Raw genomic sequence first — 26,334 nt, 5'->3', positions numbered from 1 at the left:
TTGGCTTGCTGCCCACTACAACTGACAGAACGTGTAAGGCCCCCATCTGTGGGGCTATGGCCTGAATCCATGAGTGTTTGCAGAGGCTGTTTTCTCTGCCTAGAAAATTCCTGGGTACTCTTGAAAACCCAAATCAAGCAGCACCACCTCTACAAGTTTCCACACCCCTCCCCTTGTCCCATAGCACCCACTGACTCGTCCTTTGCAGGTCTCTCCATCTTTGAGCTTGTGACCTCTGGGAGCATAGGGGCCACCCACTGGACTCGCCTGACCCAAGGAACGATGCCCGTCAATACCTCTTTTCTGGTGTGCATCCTGGGACCCGCCCGTAAAGGGCTCTGGTTGGGTGGGTGTCATTGTGCTCTGGTGCAGGGCAGAGTCAGAATTGGTCCTGAGGAGAGGAGAGAGACAGTGAGCCTTGGCCCCAAAGCGGACGATGGGACAGTCCTGGCTCCACTCTATCCAGGACATGATCAATGGGACAGGGTGGGAATAGTGGGTCATTTTTGTGAGCTGTTGCACCTGCATAAAACCCTAAGGACATTGTTCTCAAAAGAACCACAGGAGTGACCGTTACTTTGATCTGCAAAGCCTGTTGAAGACAAAAGCTGTAGCAGAGACGTCCCTCCCCGTTCCTAACCAGCTCCTCCCTACCCCCATCCCCTCTGTAGGCTTCTCAGCTTTAGGGAAAGGATAGTGCCTTCCTGTTGATACTCTCTGGAGAGGGGGCCCAACGGTCCCACAGTGGCCCAGTCTTGGGGGTACAAGTCCCCAGGCCATCACTGGGTCTCCTTCTGGTGACAAAGACCAATGGGCAACCCTGCCCCCGAGGATAATCAGTTACAAACCAGGGGTAATAGGCAGGAAGGGGAGGCAGTGATACGAGGCTCAGAGAATGACCCAGAAAGAATGCAGCCTCTGGGGAGGGGAGGTGGCATGAGGCAATATTTGGGGGGCAACCAGCCCAAAGGCTGCCAGGAGCCCTGCCTTCTGCACTGGGGACAGAGTAACTCAATGTACTGCCAGCTGCAGGTGCCTGGAGAGAAAGTCCCCAGAAGACCCCCTCAGGCACCCAGGAAAATGTGGGCACCCACGGGGAGCTGAGCAGATGAGCAAAGGTGGATCCAGCCACATGGCTGGCACTCTGGGGATGAAGTAAGAGCAGCATGAATCCAAAAGGGACATGTCAGCCGCTGAGAGTGACATGGAGGAAACGATTCAAGGAGAAGAGCAGGCTATAAAGGACTAGGCTGGCTGAGTCTCTGACCCTGGGGCCAGCCCAACAGTGAGAGGCTGGTCCGGATCCTGGCTCCCCTACCAGCTGTGTGTCCCTGAGCAAGCATTCTGACCTCTCTGTGCTCAGTTTCTTTATACTGAAAACGCAGAGAATAAAAGCTCACCTACTCCACAGAGCTCTGTGTGTTTTATGTTATTTAATGAATATGACGGTTGAAATATGGCCCGATATATAATACATGCTTGGTAGGAATCTAATTACGTTATTGAATTACCCATTACATTATATATCGTATTTCATACTTTTTTTTTTTTTTAACAGTTTGCTTACTTTGGTCTTTGTTTAATGAAATCATTCATATATATATATAGATAGATATATATATCACAAAATCTACCATTTTAACCATTTTTAAGTACACACTTCTCTGGTATAATTGTATTCAGACTGGCGTGCACCTATCACCCATTATTTATTATAGGTATTAACTATGGTATTATTATTCTAGACCTCTGCAGATGAGGACATTATTTTTTTTCCTCTTTCAGGTACCATTTATGTGTATTCCTAATCTTCTGGTAATAAATATAAAATACTTTTATAATCACATTTTCAATGACTGTTCAACAATGTGGGAAACCACTCAATATAGTATTAAATGGAAAAAGGCAAGTTACAACACTGAATATCTAATGTAATCTCAACTCTGTCTATGAAAGAAAAAAAAAAGTCATGGAAGGAGGAAAAAAAATTCCTGGAAGACTCTGAAGCTATGACCTTGGTGTTACAGGGATAGAGCTAATTTCTAGAAACTTCTGGATACTTCTTAGTTTTGTCATCTTAAAGTGACTGCATATTGGTTTTCCAAGCACAAGCATGATGTAAGTTTGTTTTTGTTTCCAACAAGAGGGCTGAGGGCCGGCTCTGGGTCACTGACCTTCTCCAGCTGGTGTCCGCGGGCGGCGAGAGGTACACGGTGCCGTATGGGCAGCTGTCCGCTTGAGTGTGAGTTAAGGGGACAGCGCTGTTGGCTCAGGCCCCACCCCGAGCCCCAGGAACCTCGTGGCCAGGCTGCTGGGAGCCTGTGAACAGCTGGGGCCGCAGGGCGGGGGCCTTTCCTGCCTGGCTGCGAGCAGCCCCCGGGGTTCAGCCCTATCCACCTAGCACTCAGCACTCACCCCCTGCAAGCACACGTGCAGGCTGCACCCTTTCCAAGAGGGGCCTCGGCTGTGAAACTGGGGCCCATGGGGGGCAGTGGGGAGTCTGGTTCAGTTGACCTGGGTCTTGACTCTTAATTCTAGGCTGACAGGGCGGCTCCCGGGGCCCGAGGGCTCTGTCTGAGGCCCAGCTGGTCAGGCTGCCCCAGCCACGGAAATGAGAACCGGGAAAGAACAGGCTTCTCTGTTCTAGAATGCTGGGGGTCCCGAGAGCAGCCACTCAGACTCCAGTGATGGTCGGGGGCGGGGGCCTGGCTGGCCAAGCACCAAGGGGCGGCCAAGTCTTAGGGGGTGGGGGAGAAACTCCTGACGATCTCTGCTTGGCCAAGGTGCAGAGGCGAATTCTCTGTCTTCAGATGGAGCCTCCCTTGGATGGGTCTGGGTCTGGCTCAGACCCCCCTCAGCCCCACTGCCTGGGCTGGGCTGCCTTCCACATGGCCCCAACATGTGGACACCCTGCTCACAGCCTTTCTGGGTTCCACTGCCCAGACAGACGTCCAACATAGAGTGGTCCGACCTCACGTTACCCAATCCTCGCCTCACGCTGCGTGCTCCAGCAGCCTGTGTCCCCGTTCCCTGTGTGCCCCCCAGCCCCCAGCCACAGGCTCTTCAGCCAGCCACACTGCCTGCCTCCTCCAGGGTGGCCCTGCAACTGCGCCCTCTCCTGGTGCTGCCTGGGAGGGCTGGGACAGCCCTTACTCCATCTCCAGAGCTGGCAGCTCAGTCAGCTAGACTCAGGGTCCCGCAGTCATCCCCCACTCCCGTCCTCTGGGTAAAAGATATCTGCCGTCCATGTTTGTCCACTGACAAGGGCCGGCGATGTGGGGAGCCGAGCCGGCCACGCTCTCGGTATACTCTGTCCACCAGCCCATGGTGCCGGGTGGTTCGGCTGGTGTCCAGGCCCGAGGACTGGAAGGGTGTCTGGGCGAGGGGAGGGGTAGGGGAGAAGGAGACCAGAAAAGAGAGAGAAACCCAAACAGTTATCAGCTGTGGCCTAAGATCCAACCCAGCTCTGCCCCCAGGATCTGACCTCAGGGCCCCCCACTCCTGAGACACCCTTTGTCACCACTCTGCAGCCCAGACGGGCTTCCTCCTGCAGCCAGGGCCCCCAGCCTTTAGCACTGCCAGGGTAGGGGCGAGCTGGGGATCCTGGGTGCCGGGTGGCAGGCGTGCAGTGCGGCCGGCATGCACGGGCCAGGCAGAGCAGCACAAGCTCGGGGCCCGGTGCCGGCTGGGGTGCCAGGGGTGCAGACGGCCCAAGCGCCCCCCAGCCTCGCCAGGTGCAGACAGGCCTCCGCCTTCTCTCTCTGGGCCCGGCTGGCCTCCTCTCCCCACCTACGTCATCCCCGGAGGGGCCTGCCAAGAGACAGCCCCCAGGACTTCCAGCCGAGGACGTCAAGGGGCCCACCTGGCCAAGTGCTGGCTCCCCAGAGGCTCCTTATTGAGCCCTGGCCGGTTCTGATTGAGATAAGCCCCCACTCGCCCTCCCCCAGCACCTCATCCCTTTACCACTGGAGCCAAGTGCAAGCACTTTCCGGAGCCCTGGCCCACGGCTTGGTGGAAGGGGCTTCCTTCCAGCACCTGGGGCTGGCACGAGGCCCCCGGCCAGACCCTGCTCTCTCTCCCAGCTCCATGCCCCTGGGGCCCCTGGGAGCCTGCTCCCTGCCTTCCCTGGTGCCATGGGGCTCCTCACCACCTGACTGGGGCGAGACTGGCAATCTTAGCCAGCTCTGGAGGCAGCCGGTCCCCCCACCCGGCCATCTGGCCCTTGAGCCCTTCTGTCTTCTCTGGGCAGCCAGGCAAAAGCAATTTCCTTCCGGAAGACTGCCACTGGCTGGAATCACTGCTCTTCCCTACCCGTCCAAATGCCTGAGCCAGTGTTCAGGGCTGACTGCTCTCCCTGGAGTCTGGGGCCCCCTGTCTCTCTCTGACCCAGAAAGGACCCTGCCAGCTTGGGTCTTTTTACACTTTTTGCCGCCAAAGGGCCTTGGGCCTGAGAGACTTCAGTGGCCGAAGGAAGGTGGGAACCTTGCCATCCAGGCACAAACAACAGAGGGCAGGGGCTGTTCATCTCCTCCCAGAGACGCCTAGAAGGCCAGAGGGGAAACCAAGACAGCTGAAGCAGAGCCAGAGGCAGAGAGAAGCTCGGGCCCGGCCACAGCCCAGCTCACCAGGCTGCACCTAGGATCCACACACACGTAACTGTGCATGTGTCACAGGAACGAACCATGCAGCATTGATGCCCATGCTCGGAACCCCCAGGCAGGGGTCTCTCGACACAACCACACGCACTTCCCCATACGGGGCAGGGGGAGGTGCAGAGTGGATCCACTTCTGTTTGGCGGACAGGACACATCCCGCCAGGCCACTGGGGGACCACGCAGTGATACCCAGCACCCGCGCACGTGCCAGGGACGCCGAGGCCTCAGCCCAGGGGCTCATTTACCAGAGAGACAGGAGCCGCTGCCAGGGCCTCCCCCAGATATCCGCTGGGCTGAAAATGCAAAGAACCGAGACTTTGAGACACTCCTGCCTCATCCGGCCCCCCAGTGGGATGCCCGCCAGGCCCCAGTATACCCTTGGCCCGAGGGGGCTCTATGCCAGCCCTAGGCAGGGCCGTACTGGGGGGCTGCCCAGAGAGATGCTCTCCTCGAGGGAGAAGGGGATGGGGGAAACAGAGGAAGAGGAGAGGCAGGAAGAGGGGAGAAAACTCGAACTAGGAAGGGCCTTGACAAAGAGGTCAGGCTCCTGGAGCACGTTCAGGATCAGCGCAACGGCTCCACGTGTCTGCTCCAGCGAGGAGGCCATCTGAGGAGGGTCATGCTCCGAGGTGCCCAGGGGAGGCAGAGCTGAGCCAGGTGGACCCAACCTGAGTCCAGGTGCCCTGCTGCACTCCAGCAGCGTTGTGGGAGAAGTAGGAGCTGGGGAGTGACTCGGGTGGGTGGGGGACTGAGCTCCATGAGGGACGAGTCTGGCTACACCTGGCCTGTCAACACATGGACAGACGTGGCTGTTTCTGAGGCCCTGTCCCAGCAAAGGGGCGGGTGTGTGGCCGTCTGATGGACCTGTCCCTACAGAGCCCAGACAAGCTGGGGATGGCCCCGGCTCTTGGCCCTGCTCCCAGGCCCACCTTGCCCTTGCTTCCACCTGCAGACCAGGGTCAGGGCAGAGCTTGGGGTAAGAAGCCAGCCCTGAGCCCAGGCAATGGGCCTTATCTCTCATTATTTATGATAAGGACGTGCACAGCGGCTGTGTGGCCTCCGGGAGCCGCGTTGTGTGCGCCTCTGCCAAGAAACGTTCGCAGACAAGTGGGGTCAGGCCACAGGGCCTCCTTCTGAGAATTGCTGGGCTTGCGGATTAGTGAGGCAGGATGGAGCCAAGCCCCAGAGGCCCCGAGCGGTTCCCGATGCCGCACAGCCGGCCAACAGGTGTAGCGGCTGCCGAAACACTCTCGGCCAGACCACAGCCTTGCTGGGGGCTCTGCTGACAGGGGACAGGCAAGGGCCAGGCCATCTCGGGGACAGGAAAAGAGTAGGTGGGGGCAGGGGGAGGCGGGCTGCGGCAATTATTTGGTGACCCCAGCTATCCACTGCGGCCGACACACATGCTTTCTTGCTCTGTGACCAGGGTGGGGCCCAGATGTGACACGTGCCAGGTGGGAGGCTGTGTGGGGGCGTGGGGGCTCACCTGGAAGGGCAGATCCACGGTGCCACTCCCGATCTGGTTCACGTTAGGCAGGGACCCACCATAGTACTGGCCACGGCTTGGGCCCAGCTGCAGGTACTGAGACTTCTGGAGCTGGAGCTGCAAAAGAAGGCCGCGGCTACAGTGGGGGCTGGAAGCCCACCCGTGCAAATCGTGAGGAGCGCCACCCCAGGGGCCCAGAAAGGAACCAAGCGGTGGGCCAACGGCATCAGTCGCGGAGGGTGCGGGACCCTCTGACTCTGATACTCAAAGGAGCCAGGTGTCTCTCCCCCCAAAATGGCAGAATCAGCAACCCAGGATGCCCCAGGCAGCTCTCCCTAGGTAGGGCAGCGTGCCCTGTGGGCGGGGGGCTGCCTCCATGAACTTGGGGAACCTTGCTGGTTCACTCGCACGATTTGTGAATGAGCAAGAGAGCATCGGGCAGATCTGGAGCCTACAGCCTGTGGAGGAGGCCCCTCACCCACCCAGGGGAGCCATTTCTCATCACAGCCAAAGGCCGCATTCCCGGGGCGCGGGCCAGAGGCTGCGAATTGACACCCGGACACAGGAGAAACTGTCTTTCCAATGGCCTGAATCAGAGGGGCCGTCTCAGAAGCACAGCCCTGGCTTTCAAAGCGCAGGATGTGTGATCCCTCCGGCAGCACACACAGGGCAAGCAGGTCTGCCAGACCCCGCCCGAGTTCTAAGGGGTCCTGCTCAAGCCCCCAGGCTCCATCTGCCTGTCTCGCGGGCCTCGCCGGAGCTGGGGCCAGTGGAGGGCCTTCATCTGGGATGGCCGAATGCCTGCACGGGCCTCTACCCGTCACTCACGTGGGGATCTGTCCCACTGGGCCACACCTCAGAACCAGCGGCCCGGCCCCCTGGCCGGCCGTGGCTGCCTCGGAGTGAGGCTGGGACCTGGCCTCGTCTCCCTTAAACAGCCGATTCCACTTTCCTGGGAATAACAGCAGATGCCCCTGACATGGTCAGTGCCACTCACGGCCCCCAGGACTGAAGGCTGAAGGTCCACGACGCCTGTCACGCCGGCTCTGGGAGACAGACGTCATGTCCGAGGGTTGGTGGCTGGGCATGCGGGGAGGGTGGGCGTCTGCTCCGGCCCCGGCTGGGGCGGTTGCTAGGGTCGACACTGTGTACACAACAAGGCCGGCTCACGTTCCTTCACAAACAGCTCCTGGCAGAGCTCCGTGAGCTGGCTGCCCGCGCCGCCCCGCTCTCCCACGCCGGCCCCTGCTTCCTGGGGGGCCTGGGATACTGGAGAGGGAAGTGAGGCTCAGGAACTGGCCGCCCGCCCAGCAGAGCACCTCACCCAGGTAAACAGCTGTTTCCTGCAAGCTGTGGTGGGGTCAGAAGGGAGAATGACCTTGTTCCATCCTTCGCGGGTGGTTCTTGGGGTCTGCGGGGCCCAGCCCAGGCTCTGTCTCCAAAGGCTGGAGACGCTCACCGTGAATACCCCGCTGCGTCCCTCTCACCCCACAGTCATGCAAGATGAAACAGGCCAGCCCCCAGCCAGGGGGAGAGGGAGACTAAATACAGGGGGCCCCCACTCCCGCCTAGGCACAAGTCATCTCAGATCCAAGACACTCCACATGCTTCCTTGTGTCTGAGCCTTATGGCAGAAGCCTGCATTGCACCCACCTCTCAAGAACCATGTGGCCCCCTTCTTGGCCTTGGTTTCCCCCTCCCTAGTTGTCCAAGAGTGTGTAGGAATGCATGGCATGTGACACAGAAGTGCTTACACTACATGCATTTTTGTCACAGGCTGAGCTGCCAGCTCTGGGACCCTAGCATCCTGTCCAAGCACTCCACAAAGCTGCCATGTTCCAGGCCTCTAGAGAGCCTGGCGTTGGGGATGATCTACAGGACTGGGAACTGACAGGATGCTCTTGACTCACATGCTGCTGCAACACCAGCCCTTCCAGGCCCCACCTCTATCTGAGTCTTTCTTTCCAGCACTGGCCTCCCCACCCAACTCCCCTTTGCTATAGGACTGTCAGGCTTTGGAGTACAGCCTCTGGGTTTGGAGTAGAAGCTGTGTGGGGCCCTGCTCTTCCTTTGGGGGACCTTGTGCCTGTCCTTGGTTGCATATTGGCTATGTAGAAAAGGCCTAGAGAAGTCTGACCTTTGTCCCCAGCTCCTGGGAGGCGGAAGCCCTCTGAACATCCTGCCTGGCAGGACTATCTTTGTTTGCCTGCGGTCTTGGGCCACACCGGGTGGTCTATGCCAACAGTGTGATGTAGGATCTTGCGCCATGTGGAACCAGCTCGCCCTCTGCGAGGACTAGACGTGGAGGTCACCCATGTGGCAGTCAGCCAGGTCCCTGTGAGTCCAGTAAAAACCCTGGACACCGAGGCTCAGGGGAGCACCCGTGGCTGGCAGTACACCATGCGTGTTGTTCACACGTTGGTGCTGGGAAAAGTACAAGCTGACCGCACGACCCCACAGAGAGGGGACGACTGGAAGTTCCATGCATGGAACGCTCCTGGATACCACCCCAGACACCCCTTCCTCTGCTGACTGTAATCTGTCCTTTCACTCTTAATAAACCGTCACTGTGAGTGTAACAGCTTCTGGTGAATCCTGAGTCCATCCTCCCAGTTGACCTGAGTGTGGTCTTGGGGACCCCCTCACTTTGCAAGAGCTGCCTGCCCTCCTGTGCCTGGCCAGGAACTCCAAGGAGCAGAGTACTGAGGTGAGAAGATGCCAGCCTAGGGCTCTGCCCCAAGGACCTGCTGCCTCAGAGGGTGCAAAGGAAGGAAAAACAGCAGAGTGAAACCATCAGGCAGGACCTGATGTGCTGCTGAATGTTAAAGCTCATGCCTCTTCCTGTTGCCAAGCCAGTCTCTCATGCGTCCTTCCACACAGCAGCCCTCACTCCATGTCCCCACAACGGCACTTGCCCCTGACCTCGCCAAAAGAGCTCTATAAACCCAGCATCCAAGCCAGGGCCTGTCGCTCAGCAGCACCTGCTCATGGAACAAACAATGTATGAACACGTTAGTGAATCAATGAATACCACTGTTCCTGCTCCCAGGGGCTGCCTTTCACAAGCCAGGGGACAGCCCATCTGGAGGCACGTAGGGCTTTTCAGAAGGCCAACACAACTCCCCAAAGTATTAGAGGCTCAAGGTCAAAATAGGGCTTGGATGCCTTCTTCTCCCCCTACCTCATCCTCATGGCTGTTGGAAAAGGGCAGTGCAGACAGCGAACTGAGGCCCAGACAAGGCTGTCATATGCTGGAGGCCACCTGCTACAACAGGAGACCTGCATCTCCCAGGGTTCCTCCCTGCTTATGGCCTGTGGGTCAGATGATAGCCCAGGGTCTGAGCCCAGGCTCCCCGATTATGAGTGGACCCCATTCCAGATGTAGAGAGCCTAGGCTGAGGGTGTGTGGGTACCCCATTACCCATGCTTTTGCCATAGCCCGACCTCTGCTCTCCCCACTCCTTGGTCCCAAAGCACCCTGAGTTTGTACACCCCCAGGGCCTTGGCCTGTGATGGCCCCCCTTCCATGCCCATCCCACAGGGCCTCCCTGACACCCCACTCAAGGAGCAGTCCCCCCACCCCAGTCACTATCACATCAGCCTCTGGTTTTTTAAGTTTATTTTGAGAGAGACAGAGTGCAAGTGAGGGTATGTGGGGAGGGAGGGGGGAGAGAGACAGAGAGAGACAGAGAGACAGAGAATCACAAGCAGGCTCCACGCTGCCAGCACAGAGCCCAACATGGAGCTTGAACCCACGGAACCATGAGATCATGATGTAGGCCGAAATCGAGAATCGGACACTTAATTGAGCCACCCAGGTGCCCCTGTTTTTGTTGTTTTTAATAAAGTTTTCATTGTAGAAGTTTTAGATTTACAGAAAACCTGCAAAGGTGGTACACAGTTCCCCAACATCCCTCACCCAGCTTTCCCTAAAAGCCATCCTCCTGCCTTACTGGGGCAAAATTAAGAAAGTGACAGTGGGGCAGCACCCCTGGATGACCCAGACCCCACTCATGTAAAGCCTCCCAATTCGTCTAATAGTGTTTGCCGTATTGGAAATGCCCTTGACCCTGTCCACCACTCCCTCTGGTCTCCACCAGACAGCAGGTACCCAAGACTCATGGTCTGCTGGTCACACTGTGTCCAGTGCCAGGCCTCTGTGTAGTCATGCTGGACCTCCAGTAAGTACTGCCACATGTCTGCCTCACCTCCTACCATCACTGGTCCTTCCAGAACAATATTCCAAGACCAGGCCTCTCAAACCCTCTTGCTCTCAGGTTTGAACCAACTGACCAAGCAGCATCAGGCCCTGGGGTCAGAGGTATCTCAGGGCTGAGGCCAGCAGGGCCACGATGGATGGCCAGGAAGCACAGTGCAGACCTCGGCTACCTTGTGCTCAGCATCTTCCCACTCCAAGCATTTCCGATGGCACCCCAGGGGTCCCTGAGCCCCCCTCATGGGCACAGAGCCCTTCCCAAGTCTCAGCACACTTGCTATCACATGAGTCCTACCTTCCGTGTCCCGGGGCTACCATAACAACTGACCACAAACAAGGTGGCTTGAAACAGGGTAGCTTAAAACAATAGGAATTTACCCTCTCACAGTTTAGGGGGTAGAAGTGCAAAGTCAAGGGGTGGGCAGGGTTGGTTTCTTCTTGAGGCTCTAAGGGAGAGTCTGTCCCAGGCCCTGGTGGCTCTGTTGTTCCTGTGCTTGTGGCCACACATTCCTTCGGTCTCTGCCTTTGTCCCCATGTGGCCTCCCCCTGTGTCTGCCTCAAATCTCCCTCTCCTTTCTCTAACATCTGTCACCAGATTCAGGCCCCACCCTAATCAAGAATGATCTCGGGGTGCCGGGGTGACTCATTCGGTTAAGCGTTGGACTCTTGACTTTGGCTCAGGTCATGATCTCATGGTCGTGGGATCGAGCCCCACATCTGGCTCTGCCCTGACAGCGTAGAGCCTGCTTGGGATTCTCTCTCTCCCTCTCTGCCCCTCCCCTGCTTGCTTGCATGCCCCCCCCCAAAATAAATAAATAAACATTAAAAAAAATGATTTCATTTTGAGCCCCTTAATTGCATCTGCAAAGACCCTCCTACCAATAAGGTCACATTCCCAGGTTCTGGGATAAACACACAGACACACCTTTTGGGGGGACGCAATTCAGCCCTAAGACAAGTCCTCCGAGGGGAGAACCAGCACACTCCACTTTCCAGATGTGAAAAGTGAGGCTTGGCAGGCAACGGGACTGTCCGAGGTCACCCAGCTTGGAGGCGACTGAGGAGGGCACAGACTCTACTCCTGGAACTTAACCCCTGCATGACCCTGCAGACCAGCAGGTGGCTGGCACCACGGAGCGTCAGAGGCCACGTGGCATCGGGGATGAGAGCACACCAGCTCCTCGAAGCTTCCAGTCAGAGCATGAATCGCAAGCCCACACTGACTCCGTCAAGGTGGGATCCAGCGCAAACTTCTCTGTAAAAAGCCCCTTTGGGTCCTGCCTCGGCCCAGGGCCCCTCGTTTCCAGGCAGGGCACCCCCACCTCCTGATACAGCCTGGGCCTGGGACACCTCACTCCACTAGCCCACACAAAGTCCTCTCCCCTCTCTCCCACATTGACACCCATTCCCTGTGCAGAGCCCTATGTAAATGGTGGCTTCTCCAGCCTCTCCCAGCCCCATCTTGCTGATCCTCGGGCACCGCGCACATCCCCCACCTCTGTCCATGCCCACACCCCTGCTGGACGCCTCCCCTCAACCCTGGCAGAGTGGAAGCCACAAAGCTGGGGAACGGGGGCGGCCAGGAGCCCTGGGAAGGTGTGCCATGACAAACACAGACACTTCTCCAGGGCAGCCCCCAGGCCTCCAGGGCCCTGCAGATGATGCAGATGCACCCCCACCTGCCAGCCCCTCCCGTCCTCTCTCTCGAGATGAAGCTGGCCTTGGCTCCCCCCACCCACCACCCCTCCCAGCAATTGCCATGGCAACAGGCTGGCCTTCTAATGAGATTAAGGGGAGCGGGCATGCTGAAGGCTGAGCTCTGTCCTCCTGCAAAGCCAAGCAGGCTTGGGGGCCATACTGCCGAGGGCCAGGGAGGAGCTGTGTGCTCTGAGCAGACCTTGGTTTCCCCCTCTCACCAAAAAAAGGCCTGCACAGTCTGGCCCTCTGCTCGCCACCAGCCAAGTAGGACGATGCCTCAGGCTGTTTGCAGTGGCACTTTCTCCTCCACTGGGTCAGCCCAACACTACGCACCTCAGCTCCACCTCCACGGGGATCACCTCCTCCACAGTTCACTGTCCAAAACCTCCTGATCGAGCACTGCCTGTCTCCTCTCGTCAGACCGTCAACCCCAAAGGACCCTGGCACAATGGAGGAGCTTGGTATCCACACGAGGAACCTGCTGTCCGGATGAACATGTGAGTATAGAAACAGTTGGCGGATGCACTCAGAGTCCCAGGCAGGGATGATTTTTCTCCTGCATCCACACGGGGAGTACCTGCCCCCTCTCAGGGAAACTGAGGCCCAAGGGAGAAGGGCCAGCTGCCCAAGTGCGCAGGCAAGGAACCACCCGCGCGAGGAAGGTAGCGAGTGAACGCCTTCTCGAGTGCAAGACACTTCGGGGACCAGAGCACAGAGCAAGACCCCAGGAGGTACACGCACCTGGCCCAAAGTCCTGCACCTCAATCCTCCCCTGGTGGAGCCTTCAGAAGGCTGCCAACGGCAGAAAGGCCCCTGAATGGGCCACCTGTAGGGGATGCTCCCTGAGACGAAGGGACCAGAGTTTTGGCAGGTTCTCCCAGCAGCCACGGTGGCACGTGGACGGAGCCCCCGAGAACCCCTGAAAGGATGTGATTCTGAGTCACGTGGAGCTGCCAGTGGGTTTTCTGGGGTCACGGCTCCCTGACACGTGTGCATACCCCAGTCTGTGTGGCTACGTCCCTCCAGGTTCCTTCCAAGGCCTGACCCCAAGAGGTTCCCCAGTCTCAGCTCAGGCACGAGGCAGTGAATTTGGGGAGGGCAGACAGCCCTTCCCGGGCTCCACTCATCAACCTGGGACCCGACACTGCACAGATGACTTCAAGTGACGTGTGCTGTGGACACCTCATTGAGGCCACAGAGGATGGACTCCAAACACCCCAGGCAGAGTCACCCCGGGGAAAGAAGAACCAAGGGCCGCTCGCTCCAACCAAGGACTCTCAGCCCCTGCCCTGTGGCCACTGAGAGACCCGCAGTGTGACCACTCATGTCACATGTCCATGGGACACACCATCTCTCCCATGGCTCCCCATGCCTCCCAGCCCTCTCTGGAAAGGACCGGAAACCTGGGGTTCTGAGGGAGACAGCTGTGCACGCACAGGTGCCAAACCAAGAAGGCCCACGAGTGCTTTTTCTGTCTTCCTGAACCTTTTTTATCGAAGTAAAATTAATATAACGTAAAATAAACCATTTTAACATGTACAATTCAGTGGCACACAGTTATATGTTATACATGAGGTCATACGCAACCATCACTTCCATCTAGGTCCAGAACACTTCCATCAACCCGAAAGGAGGCTCCATCCCGTTACCTGTCATTCCCTCTCCTCCTCTCCCTCCCCCACCCCGTGGCAACCACCAACCTGCCTTCAGTCTCTCTGGATTTGCCTGTTCCGGACGTTTCACATAAGTGGAATCACATAACGTGGCTTTTTGTGACTGGCTTCTTTCACTTAACACAACGTTTTTTTTGTTTTTGTTTTTGTTTTGTTTCTTAAAAAATAATGTCATACCCAACGTGGCGCTCAAACTCATAACCCCAAGATCAAGAGTCACTCACTCCGCTGGCTGAGCCAGCCAGACGCCCTCACTCAGCCCAGTGTTTCTAAGGTTTATCCATGTTGTAGCATGTGTCAGTGCTCCGTTCATTTTTGTGGCCGAGTTATAGTCCATGATACAGATGGACCCCATTCCGTCCACCAGTTCGGCTGTTGAAGGACATTTGGGTCATTTCTGCCCTTTGGTGACTGTTGACTGGCGCTGCTGCGAATTGAACAGGCGAGTACACGTGTCTATTTGAATCCCTGTATTCAAGTCTCCAGGTATATGGCTAGGAGTGGAGTGCCCGGGTCACATGGTAATTCTGTATCTATCTCGTTCAGGAACTGCCAGACTCGTCCACTGCACCATTTGACATTCCCACCAGTAGTGGTCAAGACTTCCATCTCTCCACATCCTCACCAACACTTGGTTTCTGCCACCTGATGAGTGTGAGGTGGTCTCTTGTAGTGGTTTTGAGTTGCATTTCCCCGATGACTAATGGTGTGGAACTTTGCACGCACTTACTGGCCATCTGCGTATCACCTTTGCAGAAACGTCTATTTGAGTCTTTCGCCCATTTTAAAACCGGGCTGTTGGGGTGCCTGGGTGGCTCACTCAGTTAAGCATCCGACTCTTGATCTTGGCTCAGGTCATGATCTCAAGACTCATGGGTTCGAGCCCAGTGCCAGGCTCTGCGCTGACAGTGTGGAGCCTGCTTGGGATTCTCATTCTCATTCTCTCTCTCTCTCTCTCTCTCTCCCTCTCTCTCTCTCCACCCCTCCCTCGCTCATGTTCTATCTCTCTCAAAGTAAATAAATAAGCATTAAACAAAACAAAACAAAACAAAACAAAACTAGGCTGTCTTTTTCTTGTTGAGTTCCAAGAGTTCTTTATATATCCTGGATATTAATCTCTCGTTGGCTACGTGGTTTGCAAATATTTCCTCCCATTCTGTGGGTTGTCTTGTTACTTTCCTCGTGGTCTTCTGACACACAAACATTTTTAATGTTGACAGAATCCAATTGGTCTATTTTTCTTTTGTGCCTTATACTTTCAGTGTCCTGTCTAAAAACCCATCACCTTATCCAGGTCCGGGACTATTTACACCTATGCTCCCTTCTAGGAGTTTTAGAGATTCAGTTCTTACGTTTAGGCCTTTGGTACGCTGAGAGTTAATTTCCGTGTAAGTCTGCTGCTGCCCCACTCTCACCCACCGCCGGCCGAGAGGGCTCTGCAGCAGCGAGGAGCGCCAGGCTGGCCCCGCGGAAGCGTGCTGGTACGCTGGAGTTGCTCATCAAACGTCTGCTGGGCGCGGGAGGGAATGCTGAATGAATGAGGGAATGAATGAAAGCGTCACAGGCGTGTGGCCGAGCGTGGATTCCAGGCTGAGTCACCCCTGCCCCCGGCCCCCTGGCCGACTGAGACACTCCCCAGCTGCCTCCTCACTCGTTCCCAAAGTGTAAATACAGACCCAGATACACAAACACCGAGTGCGCCTCGGAATGCCTTTAATCAGGCTCTGTTGCCGCTGCCAAATTCCCAACCCTGGCTGAATCAGAGGGTCCTCTGTGAGCACGTCTTGTTTCCCTTGTTGGTGGCGGTTGTTGAGCACAGACGTTCCGGCTGGGATGTGTGAAGGGTCTCTCGGGGCCTGCGCGCAGCACAGCTGGCTCACGGGGGCCTCTTTCCCTGTGAAGGAGACCCCGGCCCTGCCAGCCGGCCGCGAGCCAGACCTGGGTGGGGACTTGCAACCGCTCTGAGACGGGGAGACACGGCTTCACCTCCATTTTGCAAGTGGGGGAACTGAAACACCAAAGGAAGCACAATGGGCCTGTCCCGAGGTCACTCAGCGAGAGGAAGGGGCCTCAGTTACAAGCCAGGGTCTTTCTCCCGCAAATCTCAACCTCCCACGGGCGGCCCGCAAGGCCCTCCCCTGTTTTCTGCCCCCGGACCCTTGCACCCAATTCATTCTTTTCTGGAACCTTCCATGGAGCTCCTTCTCATCATTTAGGTTTCAGCTCAAATATCACTTCCCCCAAGAAGCTCTCCTTGACCCCCTACTTCTAAAATAACCCTCTGTGTTAACTCTGACCACCATAACTAAATACCACAGACTGGGCAGCTTAAACAACAGACACTTATTTCTCCCAGTTCTGGAGGCCAGGAGTCCGAGATCAGGGTGCCGTCTCTGTGAGAGCCCTCCTGCTGGCTTGCAGAAGGCCCCCTTCTCCCCTTCTCCCTGTGTCCTCACGCGGCCTTTCCCTGTGGTGCATGTGGGTGGAGAGAACTCTCTCTTCCGCTTCTCATAAGGACGCCTGTCCTATTAGATCAGGACCCCACACTTATGACCCCAGTTCACCTTAGTCACTTCCTCCTTGCAGACCCCATCTCCACACACACTCACACTGGAGATGAGGGCTTCTAATAAATGTGAATTTAGGGGACACAATTCAGTCCACAGCACCCTCTCACGGATATGTTGCCTGCCTGTGTCTGTCCGGCGGGCCGGCTTGCCCAGACAGCTGGGGTCCTGCTTGTCAGGTCTCTGTGGGCACCTCAGGGATGAGTGCCTACCTCCAGGAAGTGACCGGGGAGAGCTATTATCTGGAATTGGAAAACTCAGCCTGAGTCCTCTGGGAACACCACCCACAGCCAGTCAGTCCCAGGCAAAGCCCAGGGGCCTCAGGAATGACCCAGCAGGAGCCCCAAGGGTCCCGGGTGGGGGGGGCCTGTGGGGAGAAACCTTCTCGGGGCCTGGCCCTGGAGAGCCCAAGAGTCAGTGAGATGAGGGTGACAAGCAGTGCGTGCTCCTCCAGGGCTACAGGGCTACCAAGACACGATGGGTGGAAAGTCGGGGCACCATTTCCAGAATCAGTTGCCCAAATACAAAATAATGCACCTGCTCACCAGGGTCGTGGGCTGGCAGATGGGCGACAGTGCTGGACAGCATCTCGGGCGGCTGCAAGGGAATGTGACAAAGCAGGAACAGCCCAAGGTGAATCAGCTCAGCCCCTGTACTGGGCTGACCAGTGGCCCCCAAAATTCACACCCACCCGGAACCTCAGAGTGTGATCTTGTTTGGAAATAGTTTTTGCAAATGTAATCAGGTAAGACTCTTGAGATAAGGACACCCCGGATTTAAGGAGGTCCTTAAATCATACTACCAGAGGGGCACCTGGCTGGCTCAGTCGGTAGAGCGTGCGACTCTTGATCTCGGGTGGTGAGTTCAAGCCCCACATTGTGTGTGGAGATTAGTTTTTCAAAAAGTCTTGAAAAAAGAAGAGGACACAGAAACAGGGAAAAGGCCACATGAGGATGGAGGCGGAGAGTGGGGTGACACAGCCACAGGCCAAGGAACCCCAAGGACTGCTGCAGCCACCAGAAGCTGGAGAGAGGTCTGGGACAGATTCCCCTCCAGGGTCCCCAGGAGGATCCAACCCTGCCCACGCCTTGATCTTGACTTCTAGACTCCAGAACCGTGAGAGAATAAACTTCTGTCGTTTGAAACTTCCCAGTTTGTGGTTCTTTGCTATGGCAGCCCCAGAAAACTAACCCACTGGGGCTCCGGGGGAGGCAGGGCCAATCAGAGCCAAGCCCAGGGTAGGTGAGGACCCTAAAATTAAACAGCTGGGGAGGGCCGACCATGGGGACCCTCAAAGAACAAGCTAGTAAGGGTCCGGGTAGAGGGAACAGCAGGGGCAGAAGCGGAGGCCCAGGGAGACAGGGACAAAAGACAAGGCCAGGTCAGCTCTGGGAGGAAGTCACTGTGGAAGGGCAGGGAGGGCGACACTGGAGCCTAGACCAGGACAGCACAAGGGATGGTGAATGCCCGGCTGGCAGCTCGGGGGCTGATGATACCACAGTGGGCTCACCAGGCAGGGGTGGCTCACCACAGTGGCAGCTGCAGAAGGGCCATCCCCAAGACACAGCTCCCTGTCGGCTCGTGGGAGCACTCGTCGTGACCTCACACCAACCCCACCCCCCCGAGACCCTAGGGGTCGCACCACGTAGAGCAACTGACCAATACCAGAGCCCAGCCCTGGCTACACATGCCTCCCTCTGGCCTGTGTCTGGGCACCACGTCCTACGGGGCCGGGGTGGGATCCAGCGAGCAGGGCCCGGGCAGCACGACTTGCCCCCCGCCGCAGCCCCTCACCCACATACCGACTGCAGGGCTGCGGCACATCAGTGTCGGACCCACAGGGGGCAAGGCACAGCAGGCCAGGAGGCTCCAGTGCCACTCACCCACCTCTGCCTTGTACGAGGCCAGGCAGGCCCAGGGGAGGCGTGAGGGCCCCAAGTGGGAGACGGGGTGGTACTTTGCGGGGTCCACACACGGCCCAAAAGCAAAGCCCGGTGCAGCCAGCAGAGCCAACTGCACATGCAGGCTGCCTGCTGCCGTCATCTGGTGGAGGCCATGGATGACCCTGGACTGCTGAGGTGGCTTTTTACATTTCAGATTATCTGTTCCCCCTGGTTCCACATCATGGTGTCCACGGGAGAGGAGGCCGACTGCCCCACAGGGGACAGGATGACCAGCACATGAGAGCCACCCCACACCCCATCTGTCTGAGCGCCAGGTTCCCACAGCACAACGGCGCATGCTCATTGTTGGCCAGCATCTCCGGAGACAGGCGGCCGACCCTGGCACACATCAAGGCCCCGTCCAAAGGGCCAACAGCAGCTGGCTTCACCTGTGACTTCTGGAAGCTCTCCCGGCCTCCCAGGGCCTGCCCGGCCCTGGCCCAGTAAGAGGCTCCGGGGAGGTCACAGGGCTAGGGGGCTCATGGCCAGAGGGGCTTCGAGAATGAGGCAAACACAATCAAGTCAACTTCTAAAGAAGATCAGGGTTAAATAAGTTACTTGGAGCTGCCAGTTATGACTACGTTCTACTGTTATTTGCTTTCTGGTGCTGATAAGATCTAGATCTCTGATATTTTTAAGTCCAAACCGCTTGGACACTGCAGCTCTTTCCGGGTTTTGCTTACCCACAATTCATTCTGTACAGCTAATTAAGCTGAAGAAGCCTGGGAATAAAGTTTCGAACAAGGTTAATAAAGTTCCTTGCCTAGTAACAGAGGGGTGGGGGGGAGAGAGAGGGGTGTCAGGACAATGTGGGTGGCAGGGCACCAGGGGATGGGGTGCTTCTCCAAGAGCAGAAACCCTGACCCCAGAGGCTCTCTCCATCCACCCCGACTCTTGGACACTGTACAAGTTTTCTGGGGCTGCCATAATAAATGACCACAAACCAAAGAGCTTAAAACAACAGGAATTTATTCCCGCACCATTCCAGAGGCCAGATGACTGAAATCAAGGTGTGGGAAGGATTGGATCCTTCTGGAGGCTCTGACGGAGAATCTGCCCCAGGCCTCTTTCATCTGGCTGCTGGTGGCTGCTGGCAGCCCACGGTGTTCCTGGGCTTATAGACACGCCAGTCCAATCCTGACCTCTATCTTCACATGGCCTTCTGCCTGTGTGTCCCTGTTTTGTCTTCTTGTAAGGACACCAGTCTCTGGATTTAGGGCCCATCCTACTCCAGGAGGACCTCATGCTGACTTGATGACATCTGAAAGATCCTATCTCCATAAAGGTCTCATTCACAGGTTCTGGCTGGACATAAATCGGGGGGGTGGGGCGGGACCTACAGAGGTCCCATGCTAAGAACCTCCCACAATGGCCACACCTTAAAGCTCAAGCCCCAGTCTTTCTCCCATAGCCCTTGGGCCCCCAGGTGGCACTCTCCCCTCCTGAGTCTCCGTTTCTCCCACTGTCACCTGAGAGCTGAGGGGTGAAGCCAGGTGGCACAGGGATCCACCCAGCACACATCAGCCACAGCAGAAACAACTGGGATCTTGACAGGCAGGTGGTCAGCAGCATCTGCGGAGTCATTTGGCAGGGTCCGTATGGAGCCTGAACAACGTTCCTGCCCTCTGACCCAGTAATCCCACTTCTGGGAAGCTCTCCTGAGGGAGATCGTCCAAATAACAGATTTATGCGCAAAGATGTTCCTGCATCATCAGTCGTCAGAGCAAGGAGCTAAACTGTGCTGCTGCAGGATCAGGCCAAGCCAGGGCGTAGCCTCTACTCTGGAGAAGTGCAGAGGACATGCCCCCCCGAGCTGGAGATGGATGGTAGGGAAAGCGCCCTCTGCTGAGATCAGTCCACGCGGGCACAGGCAAACCGAGGAAAAGGCTGGGCCGCCCCCATCCCAGGACATCCCCTAGTGGGGCCGGACACTGAAGTACAGGGGGCCAGGCGGGAGAGCAGGGTAGCCAGCAGCCCCATAAATGCCCCCTGTAACAGGAAAGGAATTCTCCAGAACAAAAGAAGGGCTGTGGAGAACCATGTAACAGGGGTGACAGAGGCCACTTGAGTTCAAAGTGGGGCCCAACACTCCATGTTATCCCCCCAGGACAGAGACTGACACAAACCCAAAAATAAGCCATTGCAATGATCTGGACAGTGAGGGGTCCTGTGAGAATGGAGAAGGCTCCCTAGAGACCATGGGGAGGGACACGCCAGTTGGATGGAGCTGGGAAGGCGGTACTTGGGGTGCAGAGGCCCCACAGAGTTTAGAGAGGAAGTTCTCCCTATTCAGGCTGAGGGGCCTAGGGAGTGGTGGGTGATCTCACACATGGACAATTGCTCACAGACATCTGCCTGGTGCAGTCAGGACAGAGGGGCACCCCACGCTCTGGGTAGCCCTCTCCCCAAAAAGGGCACTAGGATGGGAGGGACGGGTAACTATAAGGCAATGTGAGTTGGGGGGTGGGTAGGCAACAGTCAGGAACACAGTAAGAGCAAGATCCAGCCAATGCCTCCCCCTGCTTCATGTGGGTGTCATGTAAGCACTCGATGTGGGTCAACTCAGGTACATGCAGTGGGTTCACTTGTATCCTTGAAAGCTTCTGTCCACATCCCCACCCCTGCAACTTGGGACTTTGACTTTATTCAGAAAAACAATCTTTACAGATATAAATTAAGTATCATGGGATGAAGAAATCTTCCTGTGTTGTGTGGGTGGGCACTCAACCAATGACAAGTGTCCTTATACGAGACACACAGGGACGAGGCCATGTGGAGATGGAAGTAGAGACTGGGGTCACATGTCACAAGCCAAGGAACACCAGAGCCCCCAGGAGCTGGAGAGGCCAGGAAGGATCCTCCCCTAGAGCCTTCAGAGACAGCAGGGCCCTGCTGACACCCTGACTTCAGGTTTCTGGCCTCCAGAACGGTGGGAGAATAAACTCCTGCTGTTTTAAGCCCCAACGTCCCCACCCCTCCCCACCCCCCACCCCCACTCCGGTCTCTGGTCCTTGTCACAGCAAGCCCAGGACGTGCAAACCACGGCTCCCCTGAGCCGGGACAGATGCCCACCATCTCCCCTTCCCAGGGGAAGCTGAGGCCAAGTGAGCGGTCTCTGAACCCCAACCTCATACCAGGAAACCCACTCTCCCCACCCTCCCCGCCCCAAGCACAGAGAGCACCTCATTACCTCTTTCTTTTCATGTGAAAATGAAATTGAATTCCAGCAAGCACAAAAAACAACATACCTCCACCCCAGCCCAAGACCTAACAGCTGTCACTACCTCGTCATCTCAGACGCTCCTCCTGCAAAGTGGTGGACGAGGGGGCCCTGAGAATGCCGCCACAGGCCTGTCTGTGCTTCCCTCCAGGTGATGCTGGATGTCATTACTGTTGATGCACTGACTCACGTCCTGCCTTCCAGGGGTTCTGAGGGGATGGCGGCCAGGTGGCAACCCTCTCACTCCATCTGGGCCCTGCATCCTTCCTCCTCAGGAGCCCCTCTGACCATCCAGAGCTCACAGCTCTTTTAGGCATCCCCAACTCCAAAGGGCCGTAAGGCAGGAAACACCAAACAGATAAGCACATGCCCCAGGGTTCCCCACAAGGTCCCCTGTGCAGCCGGCACCAAGCCTATTGCTGGGAACGCTGCCCCACACCTGCCACATCACAAACATCGGACACTTTAAACTGCAGTGTGGTGGCGCTACACGTCCCCAGGGGCCAGACAGCCCCACAGCTGGGTAGAGCTCTACACTTGCTGGCCTTGGTAGGATGGACGCCTGCCCTTCCCAGGGCCTCTCGCATCCATTCCTGGCTCACAGGGGCTCCTGGGGCAGGAGGACTGGGGCAGACGGGGATAGATGTGGGGAGACTGAACGTCAGAACGAAACCAATGTATAAACTGTAGAACCATTCGTAACTGCCCAAAGGCAGAAGCAACCCAACAACGAAGGGGTAAATAAAACATGGTCCGTCCATACAGTGGAGTATCACTCGGCCATAAAAAGGAAGGAAGCACTGACTCACGTTACAACACGGGTAAGCCTCAAAAACATCGTGCCGAGTGAAAGAAGCCAGACACAAAAGGCCACGCGGTGTATGATTCATTTATATGAAATGTCCAGAACAGGCAAATCCGTAGGGACAGAAAGTAGATTAGTGGGTGCCAGGGGCTAAGAGCGAAGAGGTAGGGGGAGCGGGGAGTGACTACTAATGGTGACGAGGTTTCCTTTCGGAGTGAAGAAAATCTGTAACTAGCCAGACATGGCTACAACACCACCGTGAATATACTAAATGCCACTGAACTGTTCACTTCAAAATGGTGCATTTTATCTCGGTTTAAACATTGGTGGCTCTTGGCCATCCTTGGTGTTTCTTGGCTTGTGGCTGCATCACTGTAATCTCTGCCTCTGTCCTCATGTGGCCTTCTTAGAAGGACACAAGTCACTGGATTCAGGGCCCGCCCTACTCCAGATGATCTCATCTCCAGATATTCAACTTAGTCACATCCTCAAAGACCTTTTTTCCATCACATATTCTAGGGGTTAGAACCTGGACATATATGTTTGGGGGACACCATGCAACCTCCTCCACCGGGGTTGCTGTAAGGCTGCTGGGGAAGGGGGTGCCGAGCGGACACATGGCCCGTGTCTGTGGAGCACAGCCCAGTTCGTAATCACTTGACTTCAGTTTCCCCAGCTGCAACATGGGGCCGGGAGTGCCTCCCTGGCAAGATGGTGGGGCGGTCAGTAGGATTCTCACACAAGAAGTGTCACACGGTGCCTGGGACACGGAAAGCCTATGCACAGACACCAGGGGCCCGCCGTGCACGTCCACAAAACCCACAGCTCTGCGCCCAAACACTAGAGACCCCCACCCACCTTCAGCTGAGCCCCTGGCCTCACCGTGACCCAGGTACACTCGTGTGCTTGAATGTAAGGTGGGGTACATCACTGCACCTCTAGGGGAGCTGGAGCCTCGCTGATGGCCAAGGGACCTGCCTGGCAGAGGGTCTGCAGTGGGCTGAACGGTGTCATCCCAAAATATGCATCCACCTCCTAACCCCTGTACACATGGGAATGTGACCTTATTTGGAGACGTCTTTGAAGAGGACGTTAAGACAAGATCACGTAGGAGTCGAGTGGGCCCTAATCCTATGACTGACTGGTGTCCGTAGAAGAGGAGGAGAGGCTGACACAGACACACGGACACACAAGGAGAAGACCATTTGGAGGCGGAGGCAGAGGCAGAGATTGCGGTGGAGCAGCCACAAGCCGAGGAACGCCACAGCTCCCGGAAGCTGCAAGAGGCAAGGAAGGGTCTTCCCCGAGGGAACCTTCAGAGGGAGTGCGGCCCTGCCAACACCTTGATTTGGGACCTCTGGCCTCCAGAACTGTGAGAGAATACGCTTGTGTGGTTTAAGCCCCCCGCTTGGTGGTTATTTGTTACGGCGGCCCCAGGACACTAAGATGGGCACAAGACCCTACCCATGCACGTGTAGAGAAAACTCTGAAACGTGTCATTTCTCCGCCCTGACTCTGAACACGCCCCTCGGTGAACGCAGCCCCTGCAGCGGGCGAGCACACGTCTCTACCTGTAGCCGAGGGAACAGACCCCTTGCAGCCTGATGCCGAATCTCGCCACCAACTGGGTAACACAAATCACCAGCCGGAACGCCGGTCACGAGAAGCAAGCGGCCCCTCAGCCCAGGCAGGGAGCCAGACAGGGACACCTGCCTCCGTAACAGGTCCTGCGTCCCACCTTGAAAACCTCAGGCTGAGTTTCTGACAGGGGCCCGACGTGCCTCGGGGGAGTGGGGTCCCAGACTCGGCAAGGAAGTCAGCACTTCTCTTGCCAGGGGGTCAGAGCCCGCGGGCCTCCGGTATCACAGGTGCCACAGGGCGGTCTGCCAGCAGCTGCCTTGGGCTGATGGCAAACAAATGCCTTTCGAAAATGGCATCCACATGCTGACACACGGCCTTGCTCGGGTTCTGGGTTGAAACCACCTCTTGCGAGCAGCTCCTTCAATGCTGCCTCCCCCCAGGATGGCTGGCAGGGGCCCCGGGAAGATAAGACAAAAGCGAGATGCCCTCATTACCATGGGCCCAAAATAGCTTTATGCTCCATTTTTTAGAGATAGCACAACTATGGAGTTACATAATAACAATGAGAGCCATTTTGTGGTCCAGACCCACTCTGTGCCCCTTGGGTGCCTGCCCTGAGCCCCCCAAGCCCCCACATATCCTGGGCAGCAACTGCTCCAGGCATGGGGACAGGGCAGGGTTGGCCCCTTCACTGCCTCACCGCCCTCAGACCACATGCTCGGCTTGGTGACGTGGGCCCTGCACAGAAGTGTGTGTGTGTGGTCCAGTGGACACTTCCCACAATAGGCCTCACCATGGAGTAACTGTGACCTGTCCAAGGCCATGCCCCCCAGGGAAGAGAAAGCAAAGACAAGGATTCAGAAAGGTGAACACCATGGTCTTATGGGGAAGAGACCACTGGTGGCTCCGGTGGCTGGACAGGTGACATGGCAGAGAGACTGTGAAGAGGTCGGGCCACAGGGATAGCCAGGACAGTCTGGAGCAAGGCCTGAGTGCTGGACTGGGGAGCTGAGGCCCTGGCAGGGGGACACTGCAGAGTCTCCTCAGACCCCCCTCTCCCTCTCCCCCTTGTCACTTCTGTGAGAAAATCCCAGCAGCTCAACCTCCAGGGCCGTGTGTGACCCTCTCCCTGGTCCCAGTCCGTGTCATGTCACACCAGGACACCCACACAGCCTCCTCCCCAGTTCTCCTGCCCGAAAGCCTTCTCTGCACACGGCTGCCAGGAGCCCTTCCTTTCCTTTTCTCGATTAATTACATTCAAGTCACCTCACCCTCCTGTTTTAAACACACCAGTAGGTTGCCATCCTACTTAAAATAAAACCCGACCCCAGTTTGGAGGTTCTGGAACAAGTTAAACTGAGTTACCACAGGACACGGCAATTCCACTCCTCGGTACACATCACAACAAAATAAAGACTAATGTCTACATCCACACGTCCACACACGTGCTCACAGCAGCCAAAAGATGGAAACAACCCAGGGGTCCATCGATGGAAGAACAGATAAACAGAACACAGTCCATCCGTACAACGGGACGTATTTATTCAGCCATGAAAAGGAATGAAGCTCTGAGAGACGCTACAATGGGGATGAACCTCGGAAACATCGTGCGGAGTGAAAGAAGCCAGTCATAAAAGACCATGTGCTTCATGATCCCATTTATACGAAACATCCAGAACAGGTAAGTTCATAGAGACAGAAAGCGGATTCGTGGCTGCCAGGGGCTGGGGTGGGGGGTAAAGAGTGACTGCTCAAGGGGACAGGGTATCCTCTGGGGGTCACAGAAATATTTCAGGATGAGATAGTGGTGACGGTTGCACAACACTGTGAATGTACTGTCATTCAGTTGCTCACTTTAAACGGCTAATTTTATGTTACCTGAAACTCACCTCCATGATAAATAGATCATCAATGAAAATCAAACCTGACCCCACCGCCAGGCTGGCTGGGCCATGCCATCCTCTCCCTTGCCCCCTGCCCCACCTCCTGGGTCGTCGTCTTGCTCCCGGAGATGGCCGAGTCCCTCTCCCCTCAGGGCCTCTGTCTGTGCCAGCCCCTCCTCCTGCCTGAGCTCCCCCCAGCTCTGGGGATGGCCACACCCCACCCTGGGGTGGCATGCCGAGCCCCCTCCTCCAAGAAGCCTTGCCTCACCCCAAAGCCGCATCTGCTCCCTACCCAGTGCGCGGCCCTGACCCGTCCCTTGGGCCCAGGAGGACCGGAGCAGTGTCCACAGCTACCTGGGGTCTAATGGGGGATGCCACCGAAAACAGGAACACGATGTGTTCAGACACACCCAGGTGCCCAATGCAAACACGCACACACTCTCGTGTGCACAGCTGTTCACAAATATGTGTGCTCACTCACTCGTGAACATGGACATGCGTGCATTCACATCCTCCCCCAGGACTGCGTCTCTCACTGTCGCACCCCCGACTGGCTCCCACATCTGCTCTAGCACCAGGCCCAGCTGTCACCCTCTCCCACCTCGAT

The 26,334-nt window shown here is 56.7% G+C and overlaps 1 protein-coding gene across 10 annotated transcripts in view; it reads right to left on the bottom strand.

The window, feature by feature from the left end:
* CRTC1 (CREB regulated transcription coactivator 1) overlaps positions 1-26,334 on the bottom strand; it is a 71,338-nt gene that overhangs the window by 23,034 nt on the left and 21,970 nt on the right. For 6 of the 10 annotated variants that reach the window (XM_042978639.1, XM_042978643.1, XM_042978644.1 and 3 more), the window contains exons 2-6: positions 6,142-6,258; positions 4,901-4,948; positions 3,238-3,375; positions 2,175-2,236; positions 297-391 (exon numbers count right to left, since the gene is read on the bottom strand). In XM_042978639.1, the coding sequence (XP_042834573.1) occupies positions 297-391; positions 2,175-2,236; positions 3,238-3,375; positions 4,901-4,948; positions 6,142-6,258 (460 nt within the window). Of the gene's footprint in view, positions 1-296; positions 392-2,174; positions 2,237-3,237; positions 3,376-4,900; positions 4,949-6,141; positions 6,259-10,530; positions 10,972-26,334 lie in introns of those variants that run through there. The other 4 variants (XM_042978641.1, XM_042978649.1, XM_042978648.1 and 1 more) reach the window with 2 other exon arrangements.

The sequence above is a fragment of the Panthera tigris genome, chromosome A2, assembly GCF_018350195.1.
Source record: "Panthera tigris isolate Pti1 chromosome A2, P.tigris_Pti1_mat1.1, whole genome shotgun sequence".
In the NCBI taxonomy this organism is placed as follows: Eukaryota; Metazoa; Chordata; class Mammalia; order Carnivora; family Felidae; genus Panthera; species Panthera tigris.
This window is presented reverse-complemented; position numbering and strand designations above follow the sequence as displayed.